Below are 27,357 nucleotides of genomic sequence, written 5' to 3'. Positions count from 1 at the left end.
CCCTCCCCGGCAGGTGTCTGCCCTTCTGCTTCACCCCCAGAATCCACTGGCACCTGCACCCTCCTGGTGCCTCCCCCTTCCCTCACTGCCCCTGCCCCCTTTTTCCTTGATGCCCACCCCCTCACCACCCTCTGCCCCGTTCCACTCATATGCCTATGCCCTCACACGACTTGCTCCATCCCCGCCTTCCTCATGCCCACCCCTTCCTTCAAGCCTTCTCCCAGCACCTCTCCCCATCCCCCAATGCCCTTCCCCTCTCCTCTCCCAGCATCATCCCGTCCCCCGTCTCAGTGACACCGCCCCTCCTGCCCTTTTCCTCATTGTCTCCACTTGTCGTCCCCCCTCACCCCGGCATGTGTGTCTCCTCCACCCTGTCTCTTGGTGCCTTCCCCTTTCTTCTTCTGACCTGCCTCCCTCCCATCAGCACAAGCCCCTTCCTCCTTCCCCTCCCTTCTCTTCTGCCTTCCAGTTTGCAGGACTGGAGTCTGCTGTGATCGGGCCCCAGAAGTCCCTGCAGCCTGGGCTCCAGACCACGTGCCGGACCTGGAGCTGAGCCGTTTGGTGTTCGCAGCCCCTGCCCATCACGACACAACCGCCCCGCCTCTAGCCAGGCTCTGCTCCCCCACACCCCGCTCGGCGCGTCTCCTTCCTCCTCCAGAACCCACCCCACCACTGCTGCTCCCAGCTTCCGAATTCATCACATACCACACTCTCAGGCTGCGTTGCAGTTCAGAGTTCAGCCTGGGTGAGGGGAAACTGGTACAAAATTCAGGGGGCAGATCCAGAGCTCTGTCCCCCCGAACCCCCCATTAGGGGCGGCACGTCCATATAGGTGAACTAGGCGGTCACCTAGGGTGCCAAGTTAAATGGGGCGCTAAATGGTGGAGCAATATCTTTGAGGGGTTTGGAGCTGGGGGTGCCGATTGCATGGTTTGGCTAGGGCGCCAGTTGCTGGCAGCTAGTCTAGGGCCGCCCCTGCCCCCAGTTCCACTTCCTGACGGAAGCACTTAGGGGGTCTCTCTCCAGTGTGGCTTGCCTGATTTTTAAGAAGGCCAATCGGTTTCATTTTTTCCCACAGACCCAACATGTGAACAGCATCTCTCCTGTGTGGATTGCCTGTTTAATATGGTCTGACCTATCTATGAAACTTTTCCTGCAGTCCACGCACTTACAGGGGCTTGTCTCCTGTGTGGATTGCCTGATATTTAATAAGGTCTGACCTCCACATGAAATGTTTTTCACAGTCCAGAAATGTACAGGGCCTCTCTCCTTGGTGGACGCATAGATGTTTAAGAAGGGCTGACCTCTCTATGAAACTCTCCCCACATTTCAAGCGCTTATTTGCCCCATGTGGATGGCCTGATGTCTAACAAGGTCTGACCTACGAATGAAACTTTTCCCGCAGTCCACACACTTATGGGGTCTGCCCCCGGTGTGAATTGCCTGATGTCTAACCAGGACTGACCTCCACCTGAAACTTTTTCCACAGTTTAAGCACTTATGAGTTCTCTCTACAGTGTGGTTTGCCTGATGCGAAAGAAGGTCTGATACATTTCCAAATCTTTTCCCACAGTCCATGCACTTGTGGGGTCTCGACCCTGTGTAGATGGCCTGATGTTTAACAAGGTCTGACCTCCGTATGAAACTTTTCCCACACTCCAAACACTCGTGGGGACTGTCTCCCGTGTGGATGGCCTGATGGTTAATAAGGTAAGACCTCTGCATGAAACCTTTCCCACAATATAAGCACTTATGGGGTCGCTCTTCTTTGTGAACGGCCTGATGTTTCACAAGGTCGTACCTTTCTTTGAAACTTTTCCCGCAGTCCAGGCACTTATGGGGTCTCTGCCCCGTGTGGATCTTCTGATGGGCGACAACGGCCGTTTCGTCTTCGAAACTCTTCCCGCAGTCTGAGCACTTCTGTCGTTGCTCTTCTGTGTGGGGGAGCTGATGTTTGTTGACCTCTGACTGATCCCTGAAACTTTCCCTGCAGTCCACGGACACAGGTGGTCGCTCTTCTCTGTCCGTGGCCTCGGGCACGATGGACATTGACTTCCAAATGAAACAGTTCCAGCACTTGAGGCATCTGTCGGGATCCTCTCCTGCGTGGCTTCTCCCCGAGCTATCGAGCTCTGAGTGATTACTGATGATTTTCGCAGGGGCCAAGCATCGAAGGGGTTTCTCTCCAGAATGGATTGTCTGGTGTGTGACAAGGTGGGATCTCTCACTGAAGCCTTTCCCACAGTGGAGGCAGTAATAGTGCTTCTCTCCCTTTAGATTTATGTCCTGGGATGGGGGAACCTCGTCTCCTGCCCCACATGGAACAGATTCATCCTCTTTCTTCACTGGGTGGCTTCCCAGCAGCCTCTCCGGCTTCGGCCAGTTTCCCCAGGCTTCTCCTTGTTCCAAGCACTGGGAAAAATTCCCTTCAGCTCTTCCCACAAAGGTCGCCTGCGGTTCTGTCTTCCCAGGAACGTCCTCATATTGAGTCTCTTCCACCTTTACACGCACTACGTCAACTTCCTGATTGGGATCCTCTTCCTCCTTGACACTCACGGTTTCATCACCTGCTGGGAGAGAGAGACAATCCAGGCTGGAGTCATTGAGCTGGGAAGAAAGAGGAACAGAATCAAGGGAAAACCCAACACACTGGAGTTGTACAGACCCAGCATTTGGCTTGTCCCTCCGCTTCCCACACAACCACTCACAGGGAAGGGAACTCCCTGTCCTGCAGCTTCGAGTGACACCTGCTGATGACAGCTCTGCCCTGCCCTGCAAGACTGTAGGAAGAACAGAGGACTCTCTCACACCACAACTTTTCCCTTCATTCACCAGCGGATTTCTGTGTCACCTGTGCGGGTGCCTCTCGGGATCTCTCCTTCCTCCCCGGCCTGGAGGTCAGGCACCCAGGGCTCTTCCCCTCGTTCCAGCCGGGTGATCAGCTCAGGTTTGGGAACAGGAAACCCTGCGCAGGGAGTGAAATCAGAGCAGATCAGGACTCATAGAGGGTGGAGAGAGCGTCTGTTCCAAGTGACATTAGAATCATTGAACCATAGAGCTGTAAGAAACTTCAGGAGGTCATCAATTCCAGCCCCCTGCCCACAGCAGGACCAATCCCAACTAAATTAACCCAGCCAGGGCTTTGTCAAGCCAAAACTTAAAAACCTCTAGGGATGGAGATTCCACCACTTTGCTACGAAACCCATCCCAGTGCTTCACCACCCTTCTAGGGAAATAGTTCTTTCTAATATACAACCTAGACCTCCCCCAGTATAACTTGAGACCACTGCTCCTTGTTCTGCCATCCGTCACCACTGTGAAAAGCGTTTCTCCAGCCTCTTTGGAACCTCCCTTCAGGAAGTTGAAGGCTGCTATCAAATCCCCCCTCACACTTCTCTTCTGCAGACTAAACAAACCCAAATCCCTCTGTCTCTCCTCATAGGTTCTCCAGCCCCCTAATCATTTTGGTTGCCCTCCGCTGGACCCTCTTCAGTGCGTCCACATCCTTCCTGTAGCTGGGGGCCCAGAACTAGACACAATATTCCAGATGTGGCCTCACCAGAGCTGAATAAAGAGGAATAATCACATCTCTGGATCTGCTGGCAATGCTCCTCTTAATGCAACCTAACATGCCAGTAGGCTTCTTGGCTACAAGAGCACACTGTTGACTCATATGCAGCTTCTCGTCCACTGTAATCCCCAGGTCCTTTTCTGCAGAACTGTTACTAAGCCATTCGATCTCCAGCCTGTAACAATGCTTGGGATTCTTCCGTCCCAAGTGCAGAATTCTGCACTTGTCCTTGTTGAACCTCAGCAGATTTCTTTTGGCCCAATCCTCCAATTTGTCTAGGTCATTCTGGACCCTATCCCTGCCCTCCAGCGTATCTACCTCTCCTCCAGCTTAGTGTCATCTGCAAACTTGCTGAGGGTGCAATCCATCCCCTCATCCAGGTCATTAATAAAGATATTGAACAAAACTGGTCCTAGAACCAGCACGCTAGAAATCGACTGCCAACTGAGCTGTTGATCACTACCTGCTGTGCCCGACTTTCTAGCCAGATTTTATCCATCTTACCCTCCATTTATCCAATCCATATTCCCTTAACTTGCTGGCAAGAATATTGTGGGAGACTGTATCAACAGCTTTGCTAAAGTCAAATTATATCACATCCACTGACTTTCCCATATCTACAGAGCCAGTTACCTCATCATAGAAGCGAATAAGTTTGGTCAGGCATGACTTGCCCTTTGTGAATCCATGCTGACTATTCTGGATCACTTTCCCCTCCTCCGTGAGTGGAACCTGTCCCTGGGCTCTGCTGGGGAATGTGTAATCCAAGAAGATGGGAACATGGTCACTGAGCCCCTGGAGAGAGGCAGACGTGTGGGGAGGTGAGAGGAATTGTGACGCCCTCCCCAGGAGTTCCCAGGATCTGGGCAGTCTGGGGCCCTTGCTGACACATAATACAGACAGGAGGATACATGGCCCCTCCGCCTTGAAATCTAGAGGGGCCGGGTGGGGATGATTTAGCACGACCATTAGGGTTTGACACCCTGGTCTCACTGCACAGGGTGCGGAGATGCAAGTCGCTCTCCCCCGGCAGCTGTGCCCATGGAACCCATTCCTGTCCAGGCCACCTGAGCAGGGAAGAACCTGTCCCGTGTCGGACATGCAGACCCCACGGCTCCTAATCCCCGAGGGGCCAGGACGCCCTTACCCAGCGAGGTCACCGCCTCGTAGTTCTCCTGCATGACGTCCCTGTAGAGGGCTCTCTGAGCGGGGCCCAGCAGCGCCCCCTGCCCCGGGGTGAAATACACAGCCACCTCCTCGAAGGTCACCCGCATCTGCAACAACAAGAGTCCCTCACCCACTGCCTGCGGCCCCAGCCACCATCCTGCTACTCATGGGGGAAGAGGCTGAAAAAAGCAAAATCCTACCCACCCCATGCTCAGAGGAGCCAGAAGGCTGAAGGAGGTGGGAGAAGGGGAGAGCTCCTTATACCCCCAGCAGACAGAGCAGGGCAGGGCAGGGCAGGGCCTTCTAATTCCCCACACACCTGCCAGCCTTGGGCTGAGACGGGAAGCCGAGCTGAGCTGGGGACAGGAATCCCGACAGCTTCCCTTTCACAGCCTGTAGTTCACAGCCGCCTCTGGCCAGGGGGGAAAGGCTCTGCCACTGGGAGTCTGGAAAATGTTCCCAGTTCTGCCCAGGGTGGTTGTGTCCTGTTTGAGAGAATAGGAACGTCCCCTCCTTCCCGGCTGCCAACGGGCCTGCTCAGGAAAGTCAGCTGGTTTACCCCACCCTGTCTCCACCCCGCCTCTCCCTCCCTCCGCCCAGCAGCTCCCTGAACCCCCCTACCTGAGCTGACTCCATCCCGGCCATTTCTCGGTCCTGGCTTGAGAGGACGGGCTGATCTGGAGTAAAATCTGGATGTAAGTCTTAGGATTCTTCAGCCTGTCGGGGTGAGAGGGGGGATCGGGGAGGTTACAGAAGAGGCTTGTCACAGCCTGATTCCTCCTCTCCCGCCGGGCTCTTTAGACCCTCCCAGGAACAGCATCTCTGAGCCAAACAGCAGTAAAAGAGCAGAATCAATGGAGTTACGTGGGGGACTGCCCCACATGCTGTTGGATCCCTTTCCACCTCTCCCCCTCCCGTGACACACACACCTTAGCAAAAAACAGACCTTTGGTGGTAGCAGCTACTGACTGAGCCTTCCTGTCCTGTCCCAAGGACAAGCAGGCAGAAGCTGATCCCATTCACACGCCTCCGCTGCCAGAACCAGCCGAGACTCTGGTTTGACACCGCTTTGGTTGAGATCTGAAGCCTGCCTGGAAATCAAAGCAGGGTCCCAGGCTGCCCCCGACACTCAAGAGACAGGCTAAAATCACAGGTGGGCCTTTTTTAAACCAAATAAGAAGCTGGAAGCGGAGTGACCCCTCAACTTCTACCCCACGGGGAAGAGGTCTAGGTTGGATATTAGGAAAAAACTATTTCACTAACAGTGTGGCGAAGCCCTGGGTTGGGTTCCCTAGGGAGGGGGTGGAATCTCCATCCCTAGAGGTTTTTAAGTCCTGGCTTGACAATAGGGTGACCAGGTGTTCGGTATTCACCCAGAGAGTCCGATATTTTTGCTTCTTGTCCGGTCAAAAAAGTCAGAGAATACCGGAAACATGAGATGTCCAGAATTCTCTGAATTATTCCCCGGCCAGGAGGCGAAAATGCCGGACACCTGGCAACCCTGCACACACTCAGCACCCCCACTTCCCACGCTCTCCTCTGGCCCCCAACATCTGCAGCCCCCCCAACTCTGGCACCCATGTTTACCTGGTTCCCCAAGGCTGCCAGCACAAAATGGCTGCTGACCAAAAAACCTAGGGGAAACAATGCTTCCCCTGGGTCTTAGTGCTCACCGCTCCCCTGTTTCTATCCCTGCACTCACTCTTAAAGGGGACATCCTGTTTTAATGCTGTTTTATTTTCATTTTCATTTGTTTTGACTTAATAAGTCCTTGGAGTCTTTTTTTTCTCAATAACTTTGGTCTCCCCACTGTTTTTTCCCCTTCAACAGAATTTTTTCCTGTTTTTTTGGGAGGGGCGGGGTGCTAGGTATTTTTGTTTCAATCATCTGGCAACCCTACTTGACAAAGCCTTGGCTGGTTTATTTAGTTGGGATTGGCCCTGCCTCCTGAGGTCTCTTCCAGTCCTAGGATTCTATGAGAGCTGCCCTTATTTCTCGCTCCATCCTTTCTCCCATCTCTCCGTCCCCTGGCTCTTCCTGTGGTTTCAGGGTTTTCTCTTACATTCCCTGACAGCAATGCCCTGCCTGGGACAGTGGTTGAGGCTTGAGAAGTCAGGGGTGGTGGGGGTGCTGGCCAGGCTGGGGACACTGCCCAGGGAAAGGCTCCTGAGAAGTAGCGGGAATGTTCCCGCTTTACAATATGTAACTATCCCGCGTGCTGCCAGGGCTCTGGGATTTTGCAGGCAGCCGGGATCCCCACTAGGGCTGTACTAGGGTAGTCACTTGAGCAAGAAGCAAAAGCTTATTGGTTAGTGCTACAGACCAGCGTTTCTCAGCCAGTGGTACGAGTTCCCGTAGGGGTACTCGAGAGAAGTCTGGGGGAAGAGGGATACATCAACACAACTGAAATTTGGAGAAAACATAGTTTTCCAGCCCTTTATCTTTTTTGTACTTTTTACACCAAAAAATTTCATCGCCTGCCCGGCTATGATTAAATTGTTTAAACAAATGTGTTGCAATGGAAGAAAAAAATTGTGTGTGTCTGAAAACTGTAGGTACTGGTATATATATGGGGCAATTTACAAAAAAATGTTGAGAAACATTGTTATGGACTACACGCATTTCCCTCCCTTCCCCATTCTTGCCAGTACATTTTTTAGCAGGCTGGCCAGCAGCCGAGCTCCATCCTGGCTCAGACCGGGTTCAGGACCTACCCCCGCTGCGGCTCTGCATTTCAAGTGTATTGGGAGCCAGCTGGGCAGATAGCTCTGCTCAGTTCCGGCTCACACTGGGTCTGGAGCTCAGACTTCCCCTTAGACAGGGGCTGCTGCCACCCCATGCTGCTGCCTCTTTATCAGAGGCAGCAGCACAGGGCGACAGGAAGCTGGTTTTTAAACAGGCTCCCGTCGCAGACCAGTGCCCACCTGGCATCTCGCGCTGCTGATACAGAAGCAGCAGCGTGGGGCGGCAAGGGGCTCCTCGGGAGTGGAGCTGGAGCGCACTGGCTGCCGGCACTGGACCCGGGGATTATAGAACAGTTGAGGAACTTATAAGAATTTCTGAGGTTACTCGACTATTCAATTAACTGATATTTAACATCCCTAATTCCCACCGCTTGCTCCTCCTGGTCACGGCCAATAAACCCACTGCACTGACACCTCCCTGCCCCTGGAATTTGCCACATCCACTGGGCATGGCCCTCTGGGGGCATCACCCTCTGGGGGCATCACCCACCAAATCAACAGGTGAGACAGGTGACAACCAGATCCCAGGGAAGGAGGAAACTCACGCTTCTTCCAGGGAGTCCCCGATAGCAACAGGGAATCTGGGGTGAGGGGCCCTGTTCCCAGACAGAACGTGGGGGGAACCTGTCTCACCCCAATACGGTCTGTGTGGGAGTAGCTCTGGGAAGAGGTCGGATCAGGCTGCGGTTTGGCGGCAGTGCACTCCTTGTCTGTGCACCAGGTTTGCTGACTATCAGCCTTGGGCCTGACTTTGGAGCTGTCCTGTGTCAGCACTTTGCCACCAAATACCTGAAGGCGAGTCACCAGGCCCGATTAACCCCTGGGCTCTAGACAAAACCCCCTTAACTCTGCCCCAGCCAGTGTGCTAGTCAAGGGAGCCGGCCCAGCCACTGGCCCCACGAACCTGTCACTGCATTGATAGCAAAGCCTCTCATGTCAAAAGAACATAAGAACATGTTGGCCTCACCCCGGGGCTCCCCACGGGCCTTACACCCCAAGCACAATTTCCTAGTGGCACTTGGGTCCAGCTGCCTGGGGAAGGCAGCAGGGCGCATGTTCAGATGCAGAAACTCAGGGTCCCCAAGGAACCCTGGAACTACAGCGGCTGCTGGGCGAGCACTGGCCCCAACGGAGATCTGTACATCGTTATGGAGCCTATACGGGGATTTAGGTCCCTCATCCCAGATTGATGACCTTGGCCTGGGGTTCAGGTACCTCCGTTGCCACCGAGAACCGAGCCCAATCTCTGTGATGTGGAGATTAAAGGAGCCGCGACTGTCTTTTGGCCCACATCAGTTCTTTTTTTTTTTGCTCAACAAGTTTTGCTGCTATTTTTTGGGGGGCAGGAGGGAGGATTTCTCAAAAATAAAAAATGGGGCGTGATGCTGAAAAGTCCGGGAACCACTGAATCTATAGCATTAACAGATGAGCTTTTGCTTAGTGGTTAATCGACTACACTGTTACATCACCATGTGGCACAGCGGGAATGTTCTTAATATATTCTCAGAACATAGCATGTGCCTCAGTTTCCCCTCCATGTTACTCCAGGACCAAGGCCAGGGGTGTCCAAAACTTTTTTCAAAGAGGGCCAGATTTGATGAAGTGAACATGCGTGAGGGCCGACCATTTTGCCTGACATTCTTTGAACCATTAAAATTAAATGCAAATTAACTATTTTATGCAAAGTTTATTGCAAACAGCATACTTTTCATTTCGTCACATGGATGACAAATCTAAACAGGTGTTAAATCACTCTGCCTTTCATATCTGAAGGCCAGATGAAAAAAAATCCAAGAAGCTGAAATATATGTCAGGAACATTACATATTATTGGTAGTAAAGGTTGTCTGTCAACTTTTAAGTTCAAAAAATATGAACAGGAACATAACACCAAGTATACATGTTGTGTCAAATATATTTATAACTGATTTAGACCAACTGACATTAACTGAGATTTTACAATGTATTCATCTCAATACATATGGATTCGTTGGGGGCCATAAAAGATAGATATTGCCAAATTACCTGTGGGGCCGTATTAAACCGGAACACGGGCCGCAATTGGCCCGCGGGCTGGACTTTGGACATGCCTGACCAAGGCGGTGGGAGACAGGTGGGTGATCACTGCAGGATCAGAGGATCCTACAGAGCAGGTGTGACTGCAGCATAGCGGCTTGGGAATGAAGATGGGCCCATGGTCCCCTCCCTCCTTTGCAAGGCGCCTGCCCAAGGGGTTGGGGAACAAAAAAGGGAGGGGGAGGTCAGGTGACCTGCTTGCCAGGGGGAAGAAGACCAAGCAGGGGGAGAGACAAGTGGGCGTGACTGGGATTTTTTTGGGGACTCAGCAGGGGGAGCCCAGGGCTGGGAGGCCCCAAGCGGGACGGGGCAGAATGCGCCTGACTTTGGTGGTGACAAGATCTGTTCTGTGCTTCGTCCCCGGCCTCTCCCCCCCCCCTTCTGTTTTCCCAGCCGGCCCAGTCACGCCAGGGCTGCCGAGGTGGGAGCCTGGCCCCTGGGAGGGGCGTGGGAGGCTCCCCCGGGGGGTCCCGTCCAGGTGCCTTCCCGGCGGGGAGCTCGCGGCGTGAACAGGGCGCTGGACGCTCCGAGCTCAGAGCCAGGGCGCTGCTGGCTCTGGGGAGAGGCAGCCCCGAGTTACAGCCCTGCCGGCTCCAGCCACAGCGGGCCCGGGGCTCCGAGCCTGGGACTCTGCTTCACCCCGCGCCTTGGCCGCAGGGCCTGGACCCCGGCCCCCCACGGATGCGCCAGCGCCCACCTCACCCCGCCCCGCTGGGGAGCTGCCCCGGGCGGGGACTCGCAGCCAGCTCCGCCGGGAGCAGCCCGGGGCCAACCCCTCCCCCTGCAGCCCGGGGGCACCGGGGCGCCGCTCCCGGGGGGTCTCTCTTACCTGCCCCCCAAGCGCTGCCCGCCCTGGGGCAGGGGCTGGGCCGGGGGCGCTGCCCGGGGAGAGGCTCCTGGGGAGGGAGCAGCGGGACTGGCCCGGCCGGAGATTCCCCCTCCCGGCTGCAGCCCGGGCTCCGGGGCCCCGCAGCAGCTCCCGCCGGGGCTCGGGGATCCGGCCCGGAGCCTGGCCCCAGAGTCCCCGCGAGCAGCGGCGGCGAGTCGCTTCCTGCGGCCGGGCCGGAGCCAGCGATCGCTCCCCCCGCGCCTGCTGCTGCTGCTGCTGCTGGGTCCTAGCGAGACACCCGCCATCCGCGCTGCGCTGCGCCCCTGGGCCTGGCTCTGCCCCGCTCACAGACCCCTCGGGAGCAGCCAGCCCGGGGGGATGTTTGGTGGCCGCAGAGTGGGGCAGCCCTGCCCGCTGGGGGCCTCTCGGACAGGAGTTTCTCGCACACTGAGTCACCTTTAGGAGAATCCAGGGGGATGTAGGGTTGCCAAATGCTTTCACCAATAATCCTGAACATGGCAGAAAAAACACTTAGTTGAGAAAAAGAAAACCCCCAAGGAGACAAAACTTGAGCAAACCAACCAAACAAACAAAAAAAAAAAGCTGGAGAACAAAAAAAAGGTAGCTACCCCTTTAAGAGTCTCTGCAAATCCCCAACCTTTTTGCTTCCTTTTCCCCGCCCCCCACCAGACACCTTGGAGAGAAACAGAAAATACCAGACAATTTACATGTCCAGGATTTTTCTGGATTTTTTTTTAAACCAGACGGGGGCCAGTAATAATGGACCGTCTGGGCAAAAACTGGACACCTGGCAATCCTAAAATAACTTCCTTTTCTTACGGGTTCTGTCCCATCACAAGCTCCCTTGGGAGGGAGTCAGAGCAGAGGAAGCAACACAACCCAACCTTTAAGAACTTGTGGGGTGGAGCGCAAGGGACTCAAGGCAGGGGGTTGGGATGCGGGGGAGGGGGTGGGGGGTGGCAGGAGTCAGGGCAGGGGCTGGGGCAATGGGAGATTTACGAGTCAGCGTGGGAGTGTCAGGGCAGGGGATTAGGGCTGGGGGGCGCAGGAGTTAGGGCAGGGGCCTTGGTGTGGGAAAGAGACTGAGGGGTGGCTCTAGGGCTGTGTGAACTTACCTGGCCAGGACTGGGCTGCTGCAGCCGTGCACCCGTGGTTGGATGAGGGCCAAACCAGGATGTTCTCTGCCTGATTCTCCCTCCTATCCAACCTCTGCTGTGGCAGGAGAGGGGGCCAGAGGGAAGCCAGACTGCGGGGTCTACACTGGGATCGGGGCCAGGTCACCACAACCAGACAGTGGCTGACTCCTCCTTCCACTCTCCCGCCCTCCCCATGCAACCATCACGGGTATTTTTGGTTCAACCATCTGGCAACCCTACAGAAGCAAGGGGTAGCTTGGGTCACCCAGGCTCACTATGGGCACGTCCACCTCTCTAACTCTGATTGTCCATGCAGCGGAAAAAGTTCCAGCCTAGGTCTTTTGAAAGAGGCAAGAGTTTTGAAAGATGTGTGCATCATGTGCTTTTCCCAAGCATCTAAATAAAAACAGCCATCTTGAGTCAGACCAAAGGTTCATCCACCTCAGTATCCTGTCTGCTGATAATGGCCAATACCAGATGCCCCAGAGGGAGGGAACACAACAGGTAAACATCAGGTGATCCCTCTCCTGTCATCCATTTCCAGAGAAACAGAGGCTAGGGACACCATTCCTACCCATCCTGGCTAATAGTCATTGATGGACCTAACCTCCATGAATCTATCAAGCTCTTTTTTGAACCCTGTTAAAGTTCTAGGGAGTGTCTAGACTACATTTCTCTTTTGAAAGAGGAATGCAAATGAGGGAAATAAAAAATGCAAATGAAGTACAGATTTAAAAATCTCACGTTTTATTTACATAACTGCGTCTGATCGCTTTTTCGAAAAAGTTTTTTTTGAAAAAAAAAAGCAGTCTAGACACGGTTCTTTCAGGGGGTGGAAAAAACCCTTTTTTAAAAGAACCCTGTAACCTCATTTTTCAGGAATAAGAGTTCTTTGGAAAAAGGGTTTTTTCCCCCCGAAAGAACCACATCTAGACCGCTTTTTTTTTTTTTTTTTTCAGTAAAACCTTTTTCAAAAAAGCAATCAGACATGATTATACAAATGAAGTGCGAGGTTTGTATATCTGCATTTCATCTGCATTTTCGATTTCCCTCATTTGCATTCCTCTTTTGAAAGAGGAATGTAGTCTAGACGCACCCTTAGTCTTCACCACATCCTCTGGCAAGGAGTTCCACAGGTTGATAGTGCACTGCATGAAAAAACACTTCCTTTTGTTTGTTTTAAACATGCTGCTTATTCATTTCATTTGGTGACCCCCCAGTTCTTATATTATGGGAACAAGTAAATAACTTTTCCTTAGTCACTTTTTCCACACTAGTCATGATTTTATAGCCCTCTATCACACCCCATCTTTGTCTCCTCTTTTCTAAGATGACATGATAAAACACTGCACTACTGGGACACAGGCCTTAGTCTCACCCTATTGCCATTAAAACACCACATTTTGCTGCCCCTGCTCTGCCCATTTTAGTATCTGTGTAATTCTGGCTCCATAAGGGAGAAAATGTTCACACCCTAAAGGCTTTTCAGCAGGGCCCACCCAGAGCAGTGTGAAAATATCTGGGAATGAGACAATCCAGCCCCAAGGGAGGAAATCAGGTTGGCTCCCAGTCTCCTGTTAATATTTCCTTTTGACCTGTGAATTAACAAAATTCTAGGCAGCAATAAGATATAGGTAAAGAGCGACTAAAACAATTGCTACCTTCTGGGGCTGGCAGGTGATTAAAAAATGAACGGTAATGTATGAGGCTGTTAAACAATAATCGAATACCATTTATTTAAATATTTTGGGATGTTCTATGCATTTTCAAAAATACTGATTTCAACTCCAACGCAGAATTCAAAGTACAATGATCGCTTTATATTTCTCTTTTACTAGTCTATTTAACTGGCATTGTTCAGGTTCTGGAGGGGGGGCACAGGGCAGGGTCCTGGGGGTGCAGGCTTCAATGCCGGGGGGATGAGAAGGGGCTCTCACACTTGTCTGGACTCTCAGATAGAATCATACAATACTAGAACTGGCATCTTCTGCCCTCAATGGCAGGACCATGCACCATCTAGATCAGTGTTTCTCAACTTTTTTTTTTTTTTTTTTAAATAAAGTACCCCTTTAAAAAAAAAAAAAGGTGTAAGTACTCCCAATACCTACTGTTTTCAGACACACAACTTTTTTTCTACCACTGCAACACATTTGTTTAAACAACTTAATCGTAGCCGGGCAGGCAATGAAATTTGTGGGTGTAAAAAGTATAAAAATAATAAAGCGCTGTAAAACTTAAAACAAAAATTCAGTTTTCTCCAAATTTCACTTGTGTTGACGTACCCCCTAGACTTCTCTTGAGTACCCCAATGGTACTCGTCCCACTGGTTGAGAAACACGGATCTAGTTCATCCCTGAGAGATGTTTATCTAACCTGCTCTCAAATATCTCCAGTGATGGAAATGCCACAACCTTCCCAGGTAATTTATTCCAGTTTTTCACCACCCTGGCAGGTAGGAAGTTTTTCCTAATGTCCAACCTAAACCTTCCTTGGTGCAATTTAAGCCCATTGCTTCTTGTCCCATCCTCAGAGGTCAAGAAGAACACTTTTTCTGCCTCTTCCTTGTAGCACCCTTTTAGATACTTGAAAACTGTGTTCACATCCACGCTCAGTCTTCTCTTTCCCAAACTAAAAAAACCAAGTATTTCAACCTTCCCCCCAGGTCATGTTTTCTAGACCTTCCATCATTTTTGTTGCTCTTCTTTGGACCTTATCCAAATCTTTCTTGAAATGTGGTGCCCAGAACTGGACACAATACTCCAACTGAGGCCTAATCAGCGCACAGTAGAGCGGAAGAATGATTTCTCGTGTCTTGCTTACCACACTCCTGTTATTGCATCCCAGAATCACATTAGCTGTTTTGCGACAGTGTCACACTGTTGATTTATATTTAGCTTGTGGTCCACTCTGACGCCTAGATCCCTTTCTGCAGTACTCCTTCCTAGGCAGTCCCTTCCCATTCTGTATGTGTGAAATGGATTGTTCCTTCCTAAGTGGAACATTTTGCATTTATCCTTGTTAAACTTCATCCTATTTACCTCAGACCATTTCTCTAGTTTGTCCAGATCAGTTTGAATTATGATTCTCTCTTCTAAAGCACTTGCCACCCCTCCCAGCTTGGTATCATCTGCAAACTTAGTAAGTGTCCTCTCTATGCCATCATCTAAATTGTTGATGAAAATATTGAGCAGAACTGGTGCCAAAACAGACCCCTGTGGAACCCCACTTGTTATGCCCTTCCAGTATGACCATGAATCGTTAATAACTATAGTCTGAGAATGGTTATCCTGCCAGTTATGTACCCACCTTATAACAGCCTCACTTTTCCCACAGTCCAACCACAGATGGGATTTCCCTTCTGGATGGATTCCTGATGCTTAGGATAACTTGACCTCCAAATCAAACTTCCGTCACACTCCGATCACTCATGGGGTCTCCCTCCTCTGTGGAGTGCCTGATGTTTACAAAACTCTGACTTCAAAATGAAACTTGGTGCACAGATTAAGCACTGATGAGGACTCCTCTGTGTGGATGGCCTGACGACCAAGAAGCTACATGAAACTTACCCAGTTGGCGCTCTTATGGGATCTTTCTCCTGTGTAGATTTTCTGATATGAAACCAGGGCTAACATCCATATGACATTTTTTTCCACTGTAAAAGCACTTTTGAGGTGTCACTCCTGTGTGCATTGCCTGTTGTTTAAGAACATCAGATCTCTATGTGAAAGATTTTCCATGGCTTAACACTCATCGTTTCTGTCTCGTGTGTGTATTAACTGATGGTTAAGGAGATCTGACCGCCGTATGAAACTTTTCCCACACTCTAAGCAATGATGGGGTCTCTCCCCAGTATGGATTTTCTGATGTACAACAAGGTCTGACTTCCTAACGAAACTTTTCCCACAGTCTAAGCACTTGTGGGGTCTTTGCCCTGTGTGGACTGCCACATGCTGATTGAGGTGAGACCTCTGTATGAATGTTTTTCCACAGTCTAAGCATCGATGGGGTCTCTCTCCTGTATGACTTGCCTGATGTTTAACAAGGTCAGTCCTCTGTATGAAACTTTTTCCACACTCCAAGCACTTATGGGGTCTCTCTCCTGTATGAACTGCCTGATGGTTCACAAGGGCAAATCTCCATCTGAAAGCTTTTCCACACTCTGAGCACTTATGGGGTCTCTCTCCTGTATGACTTGTCTGATGTTTAACAAGATCAATCTTCCGTATGAAACCTCTTCCACACTCCAAGCACTTATGAAGTCTCTCTCCTGTGTGGACTGCCTGATGATGAACAAGTTTGCATTTCCAATTGAAAGTTTTTCCACACTCCAAGCATTTATAGGGTCTCTCTCCTGTGTGGACTGCCTGATGTTCAACAAGTTCACACCTCAATGTGAACCTCTTCCCACAGTCTAAGCACTTATGGCGTTTCTCTCCCGTGTGGATTACCTGATGTGAAACAAGAGATGTCTTCCATATGAAACCTTTTCCACACTCGAAGCACTGATAGGGTTTGTCTCCAGTGTGGACTGCCTGATGAGTGAGAAGAGATGACCTCTCTGTGAAACCTTTCCCACACTCCAAGCATTTATGAGATTTCTCTCCTGTGTGGATGGCCTGATGTTTAATGAGGTCGGACCTCTGTATGAAACTTTTCTCACAGTCTAAGCACTTATGAGGTCTGTCCCCTGTATGGATTTTCAGATGTAATCCAAGAGATGAGCTCGATTTTAAACTTTTTCCACAGATTAAGCACTGGTGGGGTCTCTCTCCTGTGTGGACTTTCTGATGTGAAACAAGATCTGACTTCCATTTGAAACTTTTCCCACAGTCTAAGCACTGATGGGGTCTCTCTCCCGTGTGGATTTTCTGATGTGAAACGAGGCCTGACTTCCATTTGAAACTTTTCTCACAGTTTAAGCATTGATAGGGTCTTTCTCCAGGGTGCATTGCTTGAGGTTTAAGGTGTATCGAGCTCTGCAGGAAACTCTTTCCACAATCTGAAGTCTTATGGGGACTGTCGCCTGGGTGGACGGCTTGATGTTTAATCAGAGCTGACCTCCCTTTGAAACATTTCCCACACTCTACACGCTTATGGGGTCTTTCTCCTGAGCAGCTCGTCTCGTGTGTCCTCAGGGCTGAATTCCAATTCAGAGAGTTTCCTCTCTGATGGCACTGAGAGCCTCTCTCTCCCATTTGGCTTCCCCTGTCAGTATTAAGCTCTGAGCTGTTATTTACGCTTGCCCCATGGTCCAAGCATTGAAGGGGTTTCTCTCCAGCACCTACTGTCTGCACTGTAATACGCTCTGGGCTCACAAGAAATCCCTTCCCATAACCGAGCCATTCCTGGTGTTTCTCTTCCTTGAGGTTTGTCTGCTGGGCTGTGGGATCCTTGTGTCCTTCCCCACATTTTACAGATTTATCCATTTGCTCACTTGGATGGTTTCCCAGAAGCCTCTCTGGTCTGTGCCAGTTTCCCCAGGCTTTTTCCTGTTCCAGGCACTGGGAAACATTCTCTTCAGCTCTTCCCACAAAGGTCACCTGAGTTTCCATTTTCGCAGGAACCTCCTGCTGTTGATTCGCCTCTTCATTCTCACTGGCTGTCCCATCACCTATTGGGAGAGAGACAATCCAGGCAGGAGTCACTGAACTGGGAACAGCAACAGCACCAAGGAAAAACCCAGCACACTGAAATTGCATTCTCGTCTTCACTTCCCACACAAACACTCAGAGAAAAGGAAGCTCCTGCAGGTAACAGGACTGGTGGAAAACTGTGAACAATATCTACTGACCACACCTCACCCCACGTGAGAGGAAGAAGTACTGAGGGCAATTACTGATACCTCATTTTTGGGACTCTAACTTTTCCCTTCATTCCCCAGTGGGTGTCTGTGTCAGTCCTCACCTGTGCGGGTGCCTCTCAGGATCTCTCTTCCCTCCGCGGCCTGGAGGTCGGGCACCCAGGGCTCTTCCCCTCGTTCCAGCCGGGCGATCAGCTCAGGTTTGGGAACGGGAAACCCTGCGCAGGGGGTGAAATCAGAGCAGATCAGGGCGCAGGGAGGGTGGGGAGAGCGTCTGTCCCAAGGGACATTCCGTGAGTGGAACCTGTCCCCGGGCTCTGCTGGGGAATGTGCCACCCAAGAGGACAGGAACACGGTCACTGAGCCCCCGGGGGAGAGGCAGACGAGATGAGAGGAATTGTGACGCCCTCCCTAGGAGTTCTCAGGATCTGGGCAGTCTGGGGCCCTTGCTGACACTCACAGCTCTGCAGTTACACCCCTGCCTGTTTCTAAACCTGCAGAGCCCAGAGCCCTCTCCACGGCTGGAGCTCGTCCCAAGGAGGGAGGGGAACAGGGATTCTGGGTGCGAGTGAGAAACAACACAGACAGGAGGATACATGGCCCCTCCGCCTTGAAATCTAGAGGGGCCGGGTGGGGATGATTTAGCACGTCCATTAGGGTTTGACACCCTGGTCTCACTGCACAGGGCATGGAGATGCAAGTGGCTCTCGCCCGGCAGCTGTGCCCATGGAACCCATTCCTGTCCAGGCCACCTGAGCTGGGAAGAACCTGACCCGTGTCGGACACGCAGACCCCACGGCTCCTAATCCCCGAGGGGCCAGGACGCCCTTACCCAGCGAGGTCACCGCCTCGTAGTTCTCCTGCATGACGTCCCTGTAGAGGGCTCTCTGAGCGGGGCCCAGCAGCGCCCCCTGCCCCTGGGTAAAATACACAGCCACCTCCTCGAAGGTCACCCGCATCTGCAACAACAAGAGTCCCTCACCCACTGCCTGTGGCCTCAGACACAATCCCTGTAAAATCCCATCCCCATCCTGTTTAGAGCAGCCAGGAGGCTTCAGAGGATGGGCAGAGAGATCCTCTTCCCCTCAACAGATGATAAGGGCAGGGCCTCCTCACTAAGGATGTCATGTATTGGTAATTGACTAAACCAATAGTCGAGAGGACACCCTAAGGCTGTTGCTATACTTCAAAGGCGAAAGTATTGATGCCTAGGGTCAGCTGGGGATTCCCCCGCTGACCCCACTCTCTGTATGGCACTGCCACTTTGAAATATCTCGAGGAGCCGACGCAGGGCCTCACAGCTGATTCTGGGCTCTGTGGCATTTCAAAGTGGCTGAGCCTGGGTACTGAGAGGCACTGCTGCTTTGAAGTGTCCCCTTTATCCCCCCCTTTTGCATCCTTTATTTGATAGAGGAAGCAAGGGGTGGGGAGTGACTAATCAAGTAACCTGTTGACTATCCAACATCCCTACTTCTCCCTGACCACACATCTACTAGACCAGGGGTGGCCAACCAGTTAGAGACGAAGAGCCAAAATAGCTGTGGATAGAGTAAGAAGAGCCACGTATTATATATTTATTTGGATAGATAGATAGATAGATAGAGAGAGAGAGAGAGAGAGAGAGATTACACAAAATAAAATAGATGCCTGGTATGAATTAAAATAGATAGAGTGATAAAAATAATATTACAGGACATTTCAGACAAAAACCAATACAAAATTCTCTAGTCACTCAAGAAATTCACCTCCCGTCCACAGATCTTCAGAGAACTTGACAAGGAACAAACATCAAAATAAAAATAAAACCCTTTAAAAATACAGTAATATTCTCATACTAAAAAAAAAAAAAAAAAAAAAAGCTTTAAAAATACAGTAATATTCTCAGCCTAAAAAAAAAAAAAGCATCCCCCCCATGTATTTTAAATTTAACACTACTGCCCTATTACGCCCTGTGAGTTTTTTAAAATTAAACTGAACTGAGAAGTAAATTAGCACCATTTGAAGAGCCTGTTTCACTCCAGCTTGTTGGGCTCTGGTATGGTTTCCTCCTTTTTTTTTTTTTACTTATGAAGATTATGGCTTTTTTATAGTTCTAAAAATTCAGGTCTGTCCCAGACTGCAAATATGACAGGTTCAAAAACAATAAGGGAGAGACTCGTATCTGAGAATAATTGTTTCAGCCTGGCAAACAATAGCCTTTTTATTTTCTTTTAAGAAACACAATATAAACCAGGTACATGCTGATCCTTTTTTTGCCCTGGAATTGAATTATGACATCTGTGTTGGCTGCCTTATTCTGCATCCATGAAGACTTTGAGTTTAACATACGTCAGCTTCCCCGCTCTAACCTAATACCCTCCCCATCTTGTAGAGCCAGGTACACCCACCCTCCCTGCTCTAACCCAGTGCCCCTCCTCTCCCCCAGAGCTAGGCACCCTCGCCCCCGCTCTAACCTAATGCCTGGGTCCTGGAGCCACCACCTTGCACTTCTCCCTCCAGGTGCTGGGGTGTGTGCACAGAGCAGCCGGCCGTGAGCAGTCCGGGCACGCAGCTCAGAACCTGTAGGAGTCGCATTTCTTTCATCAAAAGAGCCGCATGCGGCTCAAGAGCCACGGTTTGGCCACCCCTGTACTAGCCAGAGGCTGAGGCGGAAGCCGAGCTCTGAGTCACGGGCAGGGACAGGAATCCCGGCAGCTTCCCTTTGTGTTTCCCAGCAACCTCTGGCTGGGGGCTCAGGTCTCAGCGTTGGGAGTCTGGGCCATTTTCACAGCCCTGCCCAAGGGGGGCTGGGGCCTGGGTTAGAAATGGGGGTGCGGTCACACCCTGCCCATGGACCTGCTCAGAAACTCAGCAGCTTCATCCCACCCTGTCTCCTCCCTCCCCCTGCCCAGCAGCCCCCTGAACCCCCTACCTGAGCGGGCTCCATCCCGGCCATTGCCCGGCCCCGGCCCCTGGCAGACGGGCGCTCTGGAGCGAACTCTCGACGTGTCTCCTCGGCCTGTCGGGTAAGAGGGGAGATGAGGGAGGTGTCAGAAGGGGCCTGAGTCCCTGTCGCCCCCCGAGTCTCCCCAAGTCCCCGCCCCTGCAGACACGCGCTGGGACTCTCTGGCTCTGCCCTGTGGGAAGAAACCCAGTGAGTCTGTTACCCCCCTGGCCTGGCCCCTCCCGCTAGAACAAAACCCACCAAGCCTCTTTGAACCCCCGCCCCTCGCAGCAGCATCTCTGAGCCCCACGCTGGGGAAAGAGCAGAATCAAAGGAGCCATTTTGTTACCCCCCAGTGTCGAGTCACCCCCGCGCGTGCCCCCTCCCCCTTCTAAATCTTTCTCCGAGCACTGCCCGTGTCTCAGTTCCTGCAGGGGTTACTCGTGTATCAAGGGGCTGGGATCCGGGTGTGAGATTTTTGTGGGCACCCTCGAGAAGGAGGGTGGATCCACAGAGCGCTGCACCCCGAATAGCGGTGCCCCGAGTCCGTCCTCTGCAAGGAACCCGCCCAAGGGGGTCTGGCACAAAGGTAGAGAGGCAGCCTCAGGCCAGGTGACCTTTTTGTCCGGGAAGAAGACCAAGTTGGAAGGGAGGCAGCTGGGCATGACTGAGGCTGGGGGTGGGTCAGGCTCCTGTTTTAGAACTCAGCAGGGGGCACCCAGGGCTGGGGAGGCACCAGGCAGGACGGGATTTCGAAGCCAACAAGATCTGTTCTGTGCCGTATCCCACAGCCACTCTCCCCCCTTCTGTTTTCCCAGCGGGCCCAGAGTCACCCCGGGGCCGCCGAGGGAGAAGCCTGGCCTAAGAGGGGTGTGTGAGGCTTCCCCGGGGGTCTCGACCACATTGACTCCCTGCTGTGGGGAGAAGGAGCCCCAAGGGGACACCCCCCACCCTCACATTTTGCCTGGCTCCATAGCGGGCTCAGGGCACTGCGCCTGGGACTCTGTGGCCCAGGGCTGTCGGACCCCCCCTCACACACTCATCCAGGGGCCCAATCCTGCAGGTAGCCCCGCCTCCTCCTTTGTTCAGCTTCCTGGGCAAAAGGTGTCACCTGGTTGCCCCCTTTCCCTCCAGCTCAGGTTACAACAGAGTCTGTAACAAAGCAATAGCCGCGTCTGTTTGTTTTACCAAGATCGGACTAACACAGCAAACCCCAGGCCTGTAGCACTTTAAAGACTAACAAGATGGTTTATTAGGCGATGAGCTTTCATGGGGGGCAGACCCACTTCTTCAGCTCACGTACACAGAGTCTGTGACACTCCTCAGTAGGAGTCACACCCATCCCCGGGGAAACTGAGGCACGCACCGACTGAGAGCAGCGCAGGATGGTAGAAATCACATGCAACAGAACAAAGCAAACAGAGCCAGGGCAAACCCCAGGAGGTCACAGCAGGAGACCTGCCTCCAAGGACACATCCCAGGTAGGTTGGAAACACAGAACATGTCTAGTAACACCTCCCCATTCTGGGTGCAGCGCTCCCCATCTCGGTCCCTTTCCTTTTCGGTTCTGGTCCCTTCAGGCATCTGAAAAGACTTGTACCTGCTGTAATGGGGGGGGGGGGGGAGAGAGAAACTGGCACCCCTCCTCCGGCAGGGTCCAGTGGAGCTGCTTCTACAGTGAAAGCGGGGTGGGGAGGGGGGGTCCTGCCAGGACAGCCTACACTCCTAGCCCTCCAGCCCCAAACCAGAGCCCGCACCCCACACACCCTCACCTCTGCCCCAGCCCTCAGGGGTGTGAGACTGCAAGCCTGTAAGTGTTACACCCAGACCCCTCCAGCCCCACGCTGCTGCCTCTGTATCAGAGGCCACAGGGAGGGGGGGTGCAGGCAGGAGCCTCCCCCCCTTGTCATTGTTGGACCCGCTGAAAACCTCACTAGGTTCATGTTAACCCAAATCAGCCCATTTTAATCTCCCTAGTGCCTCCTGCGCGCGCCTCCCTCATCCCCAGGGCGCTGCTCTGGCCCGCGGGGAGGGAGGCTGCAGGCGGAGCCGGGAGCACAAAGCAGGAACCGGGAGGGGGGAAATAACGCGCCCCCCCGTCCTGGGCTGGGGGCGGGCGGCAGCTGCCCCGGGCCCGGGCGGGGACTCGCAGCCAGCTCCGCCGGGAGCAGCCCGGGGCCAACCCCTCCCCCTGCAGCCCGGGGGCACCGGGGCGCCGCTCCCGGGGGGTCTCTCTTACCTGCCCCCCAAGCGCTGCCCGCCCTGGGGCAGGGGCTGGGCCGGGCCGGGCTGGGGGCGCTGCCCGGGGAGAGGCTCCTGGGGAGGGAGCAGCGGGACTGGCCCGGCCGGAGATTCCCCCTCCCGGCTGCAGCCCGGGCTCCGGGGCCCCGCAGCAGCCCCCGCCGGGGCTCGGGGATCCGGCCCGGAGCCTGGCCCCAGAGTCCCCGCGAGCAGCGGCGGCGAGTCGCTTCCTGCGGCCGGGCCGGAGCCAGCGATCGCTCCCCCCGCGCCTGCTGCTGCTGCTGCTGCTGGGTCCTAGCGAGACACCCGCCATCCGCGCTGCGCTGCGCCCCTGGGCCTGGCTCTGCCCCGCTCACAGACCCCTCGGGAGCAGCCAGCCCGGGGGGATGTTTGGTGGCCGCAGAGTGGGGCAGCCCCGCCCGCTGGGGGCCGCTCGGGCAGGAGTTTCTCAAACTCTGAGTCCCCTTTAGGAGACGCCAAGGGGAAGTAACTTCCCTTCCTTACCGGTTCTGCCCCATCGCCACCCCCCTCGGGAGGGCCTGAGAGCAGGGAGGGCAATAAAACCGAATCTGTAAGAACTTGTGGGGTGGAGCGCTGGAGATTCGGGGCAGAGGGTTGGGACTGTGAAGGGGAGGAGTCAGGCCAGGGGCTGGGGTTGTGGGGGATGTAGGTGTCAGGGTGGGAGTGTGTGAGGGGCTCAGGGCGTAGGGTTAGTGTGTGGGGGTGGGTGGGTGCAGGAGGCAGGGCAGGAGGATGGGAGGGGGGTTCAGGAAGCAGGGTTGGAGTGTGTGAGGGGCGGATGGCAGAGGATTCGGGTGGAGGCTTGCAGGAGGCAGGGCAGGGGGATGGGGAATGTAGGAGTTAGCGTGGGAGTGTGTGAGGGGCTCAGGGCAGGGGATCAGGGATGGGGGGCAGGAGCCTGGGTGTGGGAAGGAGACTGGGGGGGGGGCTTTGGAGCCGCGTAAAGTTTTCCGGCTGGGACTGTGGCAGCTGTCACTGGACAGGGCCAAACGAGGATGGCCACATAAGAACAGCCGTACTGGGTCAGACCAAAGGTCCATCTAGCCCAGTATCCTGTCTGCTGACAGTGGCCAGCGCCAGGTGCCCCAGAGAGGGTGGACCGAAGACAATGATCAAGCGATTTGTCTCCTGCCATCCCTCTCCAGCCTCTGACAAACAGAGGCCAAGGACACCATTTTATCCCTTGGCTAATAGCCTTTTATGGACCTAACCTCCATGAAATTATTTAGCTTCTCTTTAAACTCTATTATAGTCCTAGCCTTCACAGCCTCCTCTGGCAAGGAGTTCCACAGGTTGACTACACGCTGTGTGAAGAAGAACTTTCTTTTATTCACTGCTGATTCTCCCTCCTCTCCAACCTCTGCTGCGTCAGGAGAGAGGCCAGAACCGGGACACCACGGCCAAATGGGGGCCAGACTGCAGGGTCTACATCGGGATCAGGGCCAAGCTGCTGCAGCCGGACAGAGGCTGATTCGGCCTCTCCTCCGCAACCATGGCAAGAGCAAGTCCAGGCGGCTGCCAGCCCCTCTCACGGCCAGACCGTAGGGCTGCCCCAGCACTGGGACTGGGCTGTTGGGGGCTGGTCAGGGGCCGCTTGTGCCCCTACTTCAGGAGTGGGGCCGGGCCGCTGTGGCCACAGAGTAAGCCGGCTGGGTGTGCATGTGTCTCCCCTACAGCGCACCCCCAACCGGCCCCTTTACATGGTCTGCTCCGGGTCAAGCGCCCCTTGCTGGAGCGGCCCCACCAGGCACCCCCCGACTCTCCTCCTCTACGAAAAACCAATCAATAGGCCCAGAGCTAAGCTGGGAAATGGACCCTCTCTCATGTGCGCTTTTCTGGCTTCTAAACCCTCCCCCACTGCACCCGAGTGGCAGAAGGATCCGAGTCCTCACACCCTGTCCCTTCACCCAGAGCCTGCCTCTCCTCCAGGACTCGCCTTCCCCTCTCCTATGCAGCAAAGTGCTTGTCACCCCCACATGGGTAGGCCCAGGACTTCACTTGCTGTGATTGCTCAGGACAGGGACTAGTGCGTCCACACTCTGGGGAACTTCCCTCCCCGACTCCCCTGTGAGCATTGCCTTTTTCAGCAAAAGGCGTGTGTGCAGGAGCGGCCCGAGGCCGGCCATCAATGGCCGTGACGTCATCAGGCGCCCGGGCTAGCGGCGCCTTAGGAAGCTGCCTACTCACCTAGGCTCACGGGCCGCCCCTGCGTGTGTGGACGCAGAAGAGAGTGTTTTAGCGAAAGAAGAGGCCTCCAGGAAAAATCACAGGTGCCCTGGTGGCCACTCCGTCCACAGTAATCACAACTGACATGCGAGAGAGCGTCCAATGAATATGGGCGCTATCTTTCGAAAAAGCATTTTGCTTTTGCAATGCACTTGTGCTGTGTAGACGCCTTCTTTCGAAAAAAGTTTTTCCGGAAGATCTCTTCCAGAAAAGATTCTTCGGAAAGAAGCCTGCAGGCTAGACGTAGCCTCTGGCAGATCAAAATGTGCATGAAAGAGGAGAGGAAGCCCCTCAACACCAGGCTTTGGGTGACCAACAGGTGTTGGAAGTAACCTTCTATTTCCTACCCATCACAGGGAATTCAACTACATGGATTCACACAATGATCCATAAAGCCGTTCATAGGCAGGTTACCACAAACTTTCAAGAGATGTATACACAGTGACATCATCACACCCAAGTATAACCCAAGCGTTACTATTTCCTTTTGACTTGTGAATTAACAAAATACATTCCTAGACAGCAACAAGATATAGAGGGACTACTACAATTGCTATCTTCTAGGGCTGGAAAGCGATTTAAAAAATGAACTGTGATGTATTGGGCTGTTAAAACAATAATCCAATACCATTTATTTAAATATTTTGGGGTGTTCTATGCATTTTCAAAAATTTCAACTGCAACATAGAATTCAAAGTACAATGATCACTTTATATTTCTTTTTTACTAGCCTATTTAACTGGCATTGTTCAGGTTCTGAAGGAGGGGCTCAGGGCAGGGCCCTCGGGGTGCAGGACTCAGTGCTGAGGAGAGGAGAAAGGGCTCTCACGCGTCTGAACTCTCAGAATCATACAATACTAGAACTGGAGTCCTCTGCTTTCAATGGCAGCCCACACACCATCAAGATCATCTAATCGGCTCTAAAATATCTCCTATGATGGAGATTCCACATCCTCTCTAGGCAATTTATTCCAGTGTTTCACCACCCTGACATTTAGGAAGCTTTCCCTAATGTCCAACCTAACCCTCCCTTGCTGCAATTTAAGCCCCTTACTTCTTGTTCTATCCTCAGAGGTCAAGAACAACAATTTTTTCACCTCCTCCTTGCAAAATATTTTTAGGTACTTGAAAACTGTACTCATATCCCCCTCGGTCTTCACTTTTCCAAATTAAAAAAAAAAAAAGTCTTTTAGTCTTCCCTCCCAGGTCATGTTTTCTAGACCGTAAATCATTTTTGTTGCTCTTCTCTGGACCCTCTCCAATTTCTCCTCATCTTTCTGAAGTGTGGTGCCCAGAACTGGACACAATACTCCAACAGAGGCCTAATCAGCGCAGAGCAGAGTGGAAGAATGACTTCTGGTGTCTTGCCACAACACTCCTGTTAATGCAGCCCTGAATCATGTTTGCTGTTTCTGCAACAGTGTCACACTGTTGTCTCATATGTAATTGTGGTTCACTATGACCCCTAGATGCCTTTCTGCAGTACTCCTTCCTAGACAGTCGCTTCCCATTCTGTATGTGTGAAATGGATTGTTCCTTCCTAAGTGGAGCACTTTGCATTTGTTATTTTTATACTTCATCCTATTTACCTCAGACCATTTTTCTAGTTTGTCCAATTCACTTTGAATTATGACTCTATCCTCCAAAGCACTTGCAACCCCTCCTCGCCTGGTATCATCTGTAAACTTAATAAGAGTATTCTCTATGCCACTGTCTAAACTGTCAATGAAGACATTGAACAGAACCTGTCCCCAAACTGACCTCTGTAGAACCCCACTTGTTACACCCTTCCAGCACGACTGTGAACCATTAATAACTATTCTCTGAGAATGATTATTCAGTTATGTACCCACCTTATAGTAACCTCATCTAGATTATATTTGCCTAGTTTATTGATAAAACGGTCATGCGAGACTGTATCAAATGCTTTACTAAACCTAGGTATATCGCATCCCCCGCTTCTTTCTTATTCAGAAGACTTGTGATCCCATCAAAGCAAGCTGTCAGATTATTTGTTCTTTACTAATCTATTCTGGCTGTTACCTATCACCTTATTCTCTTCCAGATGTTTGCAGATGAATGCCTTAATTACTTGCTCCATTATTTTTCCTGGCACAGAAGTTAAACTGACTGGAATGCAATTTATTGGACTGTTCTAATGTCCCTTTTTATAGATGAGCACTAGATTTTCCCTTTTTCCAGTCTTTTGGAATCTCTCCCAACTTCCTTTTCAAAGATGATCGCTAATGGCTCAGATACTTCCTTTGTACAATGTTTTCTTGTTCCCCTCTATGTCTCTAGCTAGACTGAGCTCATATTGTGCCTTCCCCTTTCTAAAGTTGATCCTACAAACCTGTGTTGTTTGCTTACATTCATCCTTTGTATTTTAACCTCCTTTCCACTTGTTATATGACTCCTTTTTATTTTTAGATCATGTTAGATCTCCTAGTTAAGCCAGGGTGGTCTCCTGTCTTCCTATCTCTACTACACAATGGAATAGTTTACTTTTGTGTCCTTAATAATGTCCCTTGGAAAAAACTGAGAAATGTCTTCAACTGTTTTTCTTCTTAGGTTTGCTTCCCATGGGACCTTACCTACCAGCT

General features: G+C 52.3%; 3 protein-coding genes across 3 annotated transcripts in view; all 3 read right to left on the bottom strand.

Moving 5' to 3' along the window:
* LOC102455151 (uncharacterized) overlaps window positions 1–1,940 on the bottom strand; it is a 33,020-nt gene extending 31,080 nt beyond the window's left edge. The window contains exon 1 of the mRNA XM_089770729.1: window positions 1,802–1,940. The gene's annotated coding sequence lies outside the window, so the exon portion shown is untranslated. The remainder of the gene's footprint in view (window positions 1–1,801) is intronic.
* LOC102445562 (uncharacterized) lies at window positions 1,100–22,938 on the bottom strand. The gene is made up of 5 exons (XM_089770796.1): window positions 22,506–22,938; window positions 20,255–20,341; window positions 4,719–4,845; window positions 2,852–2,965; window positions 1,100–2,570 (listed from the first exon to the last, which is right to left on the bottom strand). Exons 1-5 carry the CDS (start codon window positions 22,818–22,820, stop codon window positions 1,330–1,332), a joined length of 1,884 nt encoding a protein of 627 aa, XP_089626922.1. The 5' UTR covers window positions 22,821–22,938; the 3' UTR covers window positions 1,100–1,329.
* Window positions 14,968–19,165, bottom strand: LOC102461922 (uncharacterized). The gene is given in 4 exon segments (XM_075913899.2): window positions 14,968–15,286; window positions 15,289–17,154; window positions 17,448–17,561; window positions 18,176–19,165. Coding segments are annotated over 4 exon segments (2,271 nt in total). The 5' UTR covers window positions 18,303–19,165; the 3' UTR covers window positions 14,968–15,122.
* Window positions 22,939–27,357: the final 4,419 nt, after the last annotated feature.

The sequence above is a fragment of the Pelodiscus sinensis genome, chromosome 19, assembly GCF_052426305.1.
Source record: "Pelodiscus sinensis isolate ZL-2025 chromosome 19, ASM5242630v1, whole genome shotgun sequence".
NCBI classification, from domain to species: domain Eukaryota; kingdom Metazoa; phylum Chordata; order Testudines; family Trionychidae; genus Pelodiscus; species Pelodiscus sinensis.
This window is presented reverse-complemented; position numbering and strand designations above follow the sequence as displayed.

Bases quoted from the DNA above. Each gene is read 5' to 3' on its own strand.
- LOC102445562 (XM_089770796.1), bottom strand. From the start codon at position 22,820: ATGGCGGGTGTCTCGCTAGGACCCAGCAGCAGCAGCAGCAGCAGGCGC. The intron at 20,342-22,505 runs GTAAGAGAGACC...CTTACCCGACAG, and splicing joins GGGCAGCGCTTGGGGGGCAG to GCCGAGGAGACACGTCGAGA. The intron at 4,846-20,254 runs GTAGGGGGTTCA...TTGTTGTTGCAG, and splicing joins CCGGGATGGAGCCCGCTCAG to ATGCGGGTGACCTTCGAGGA.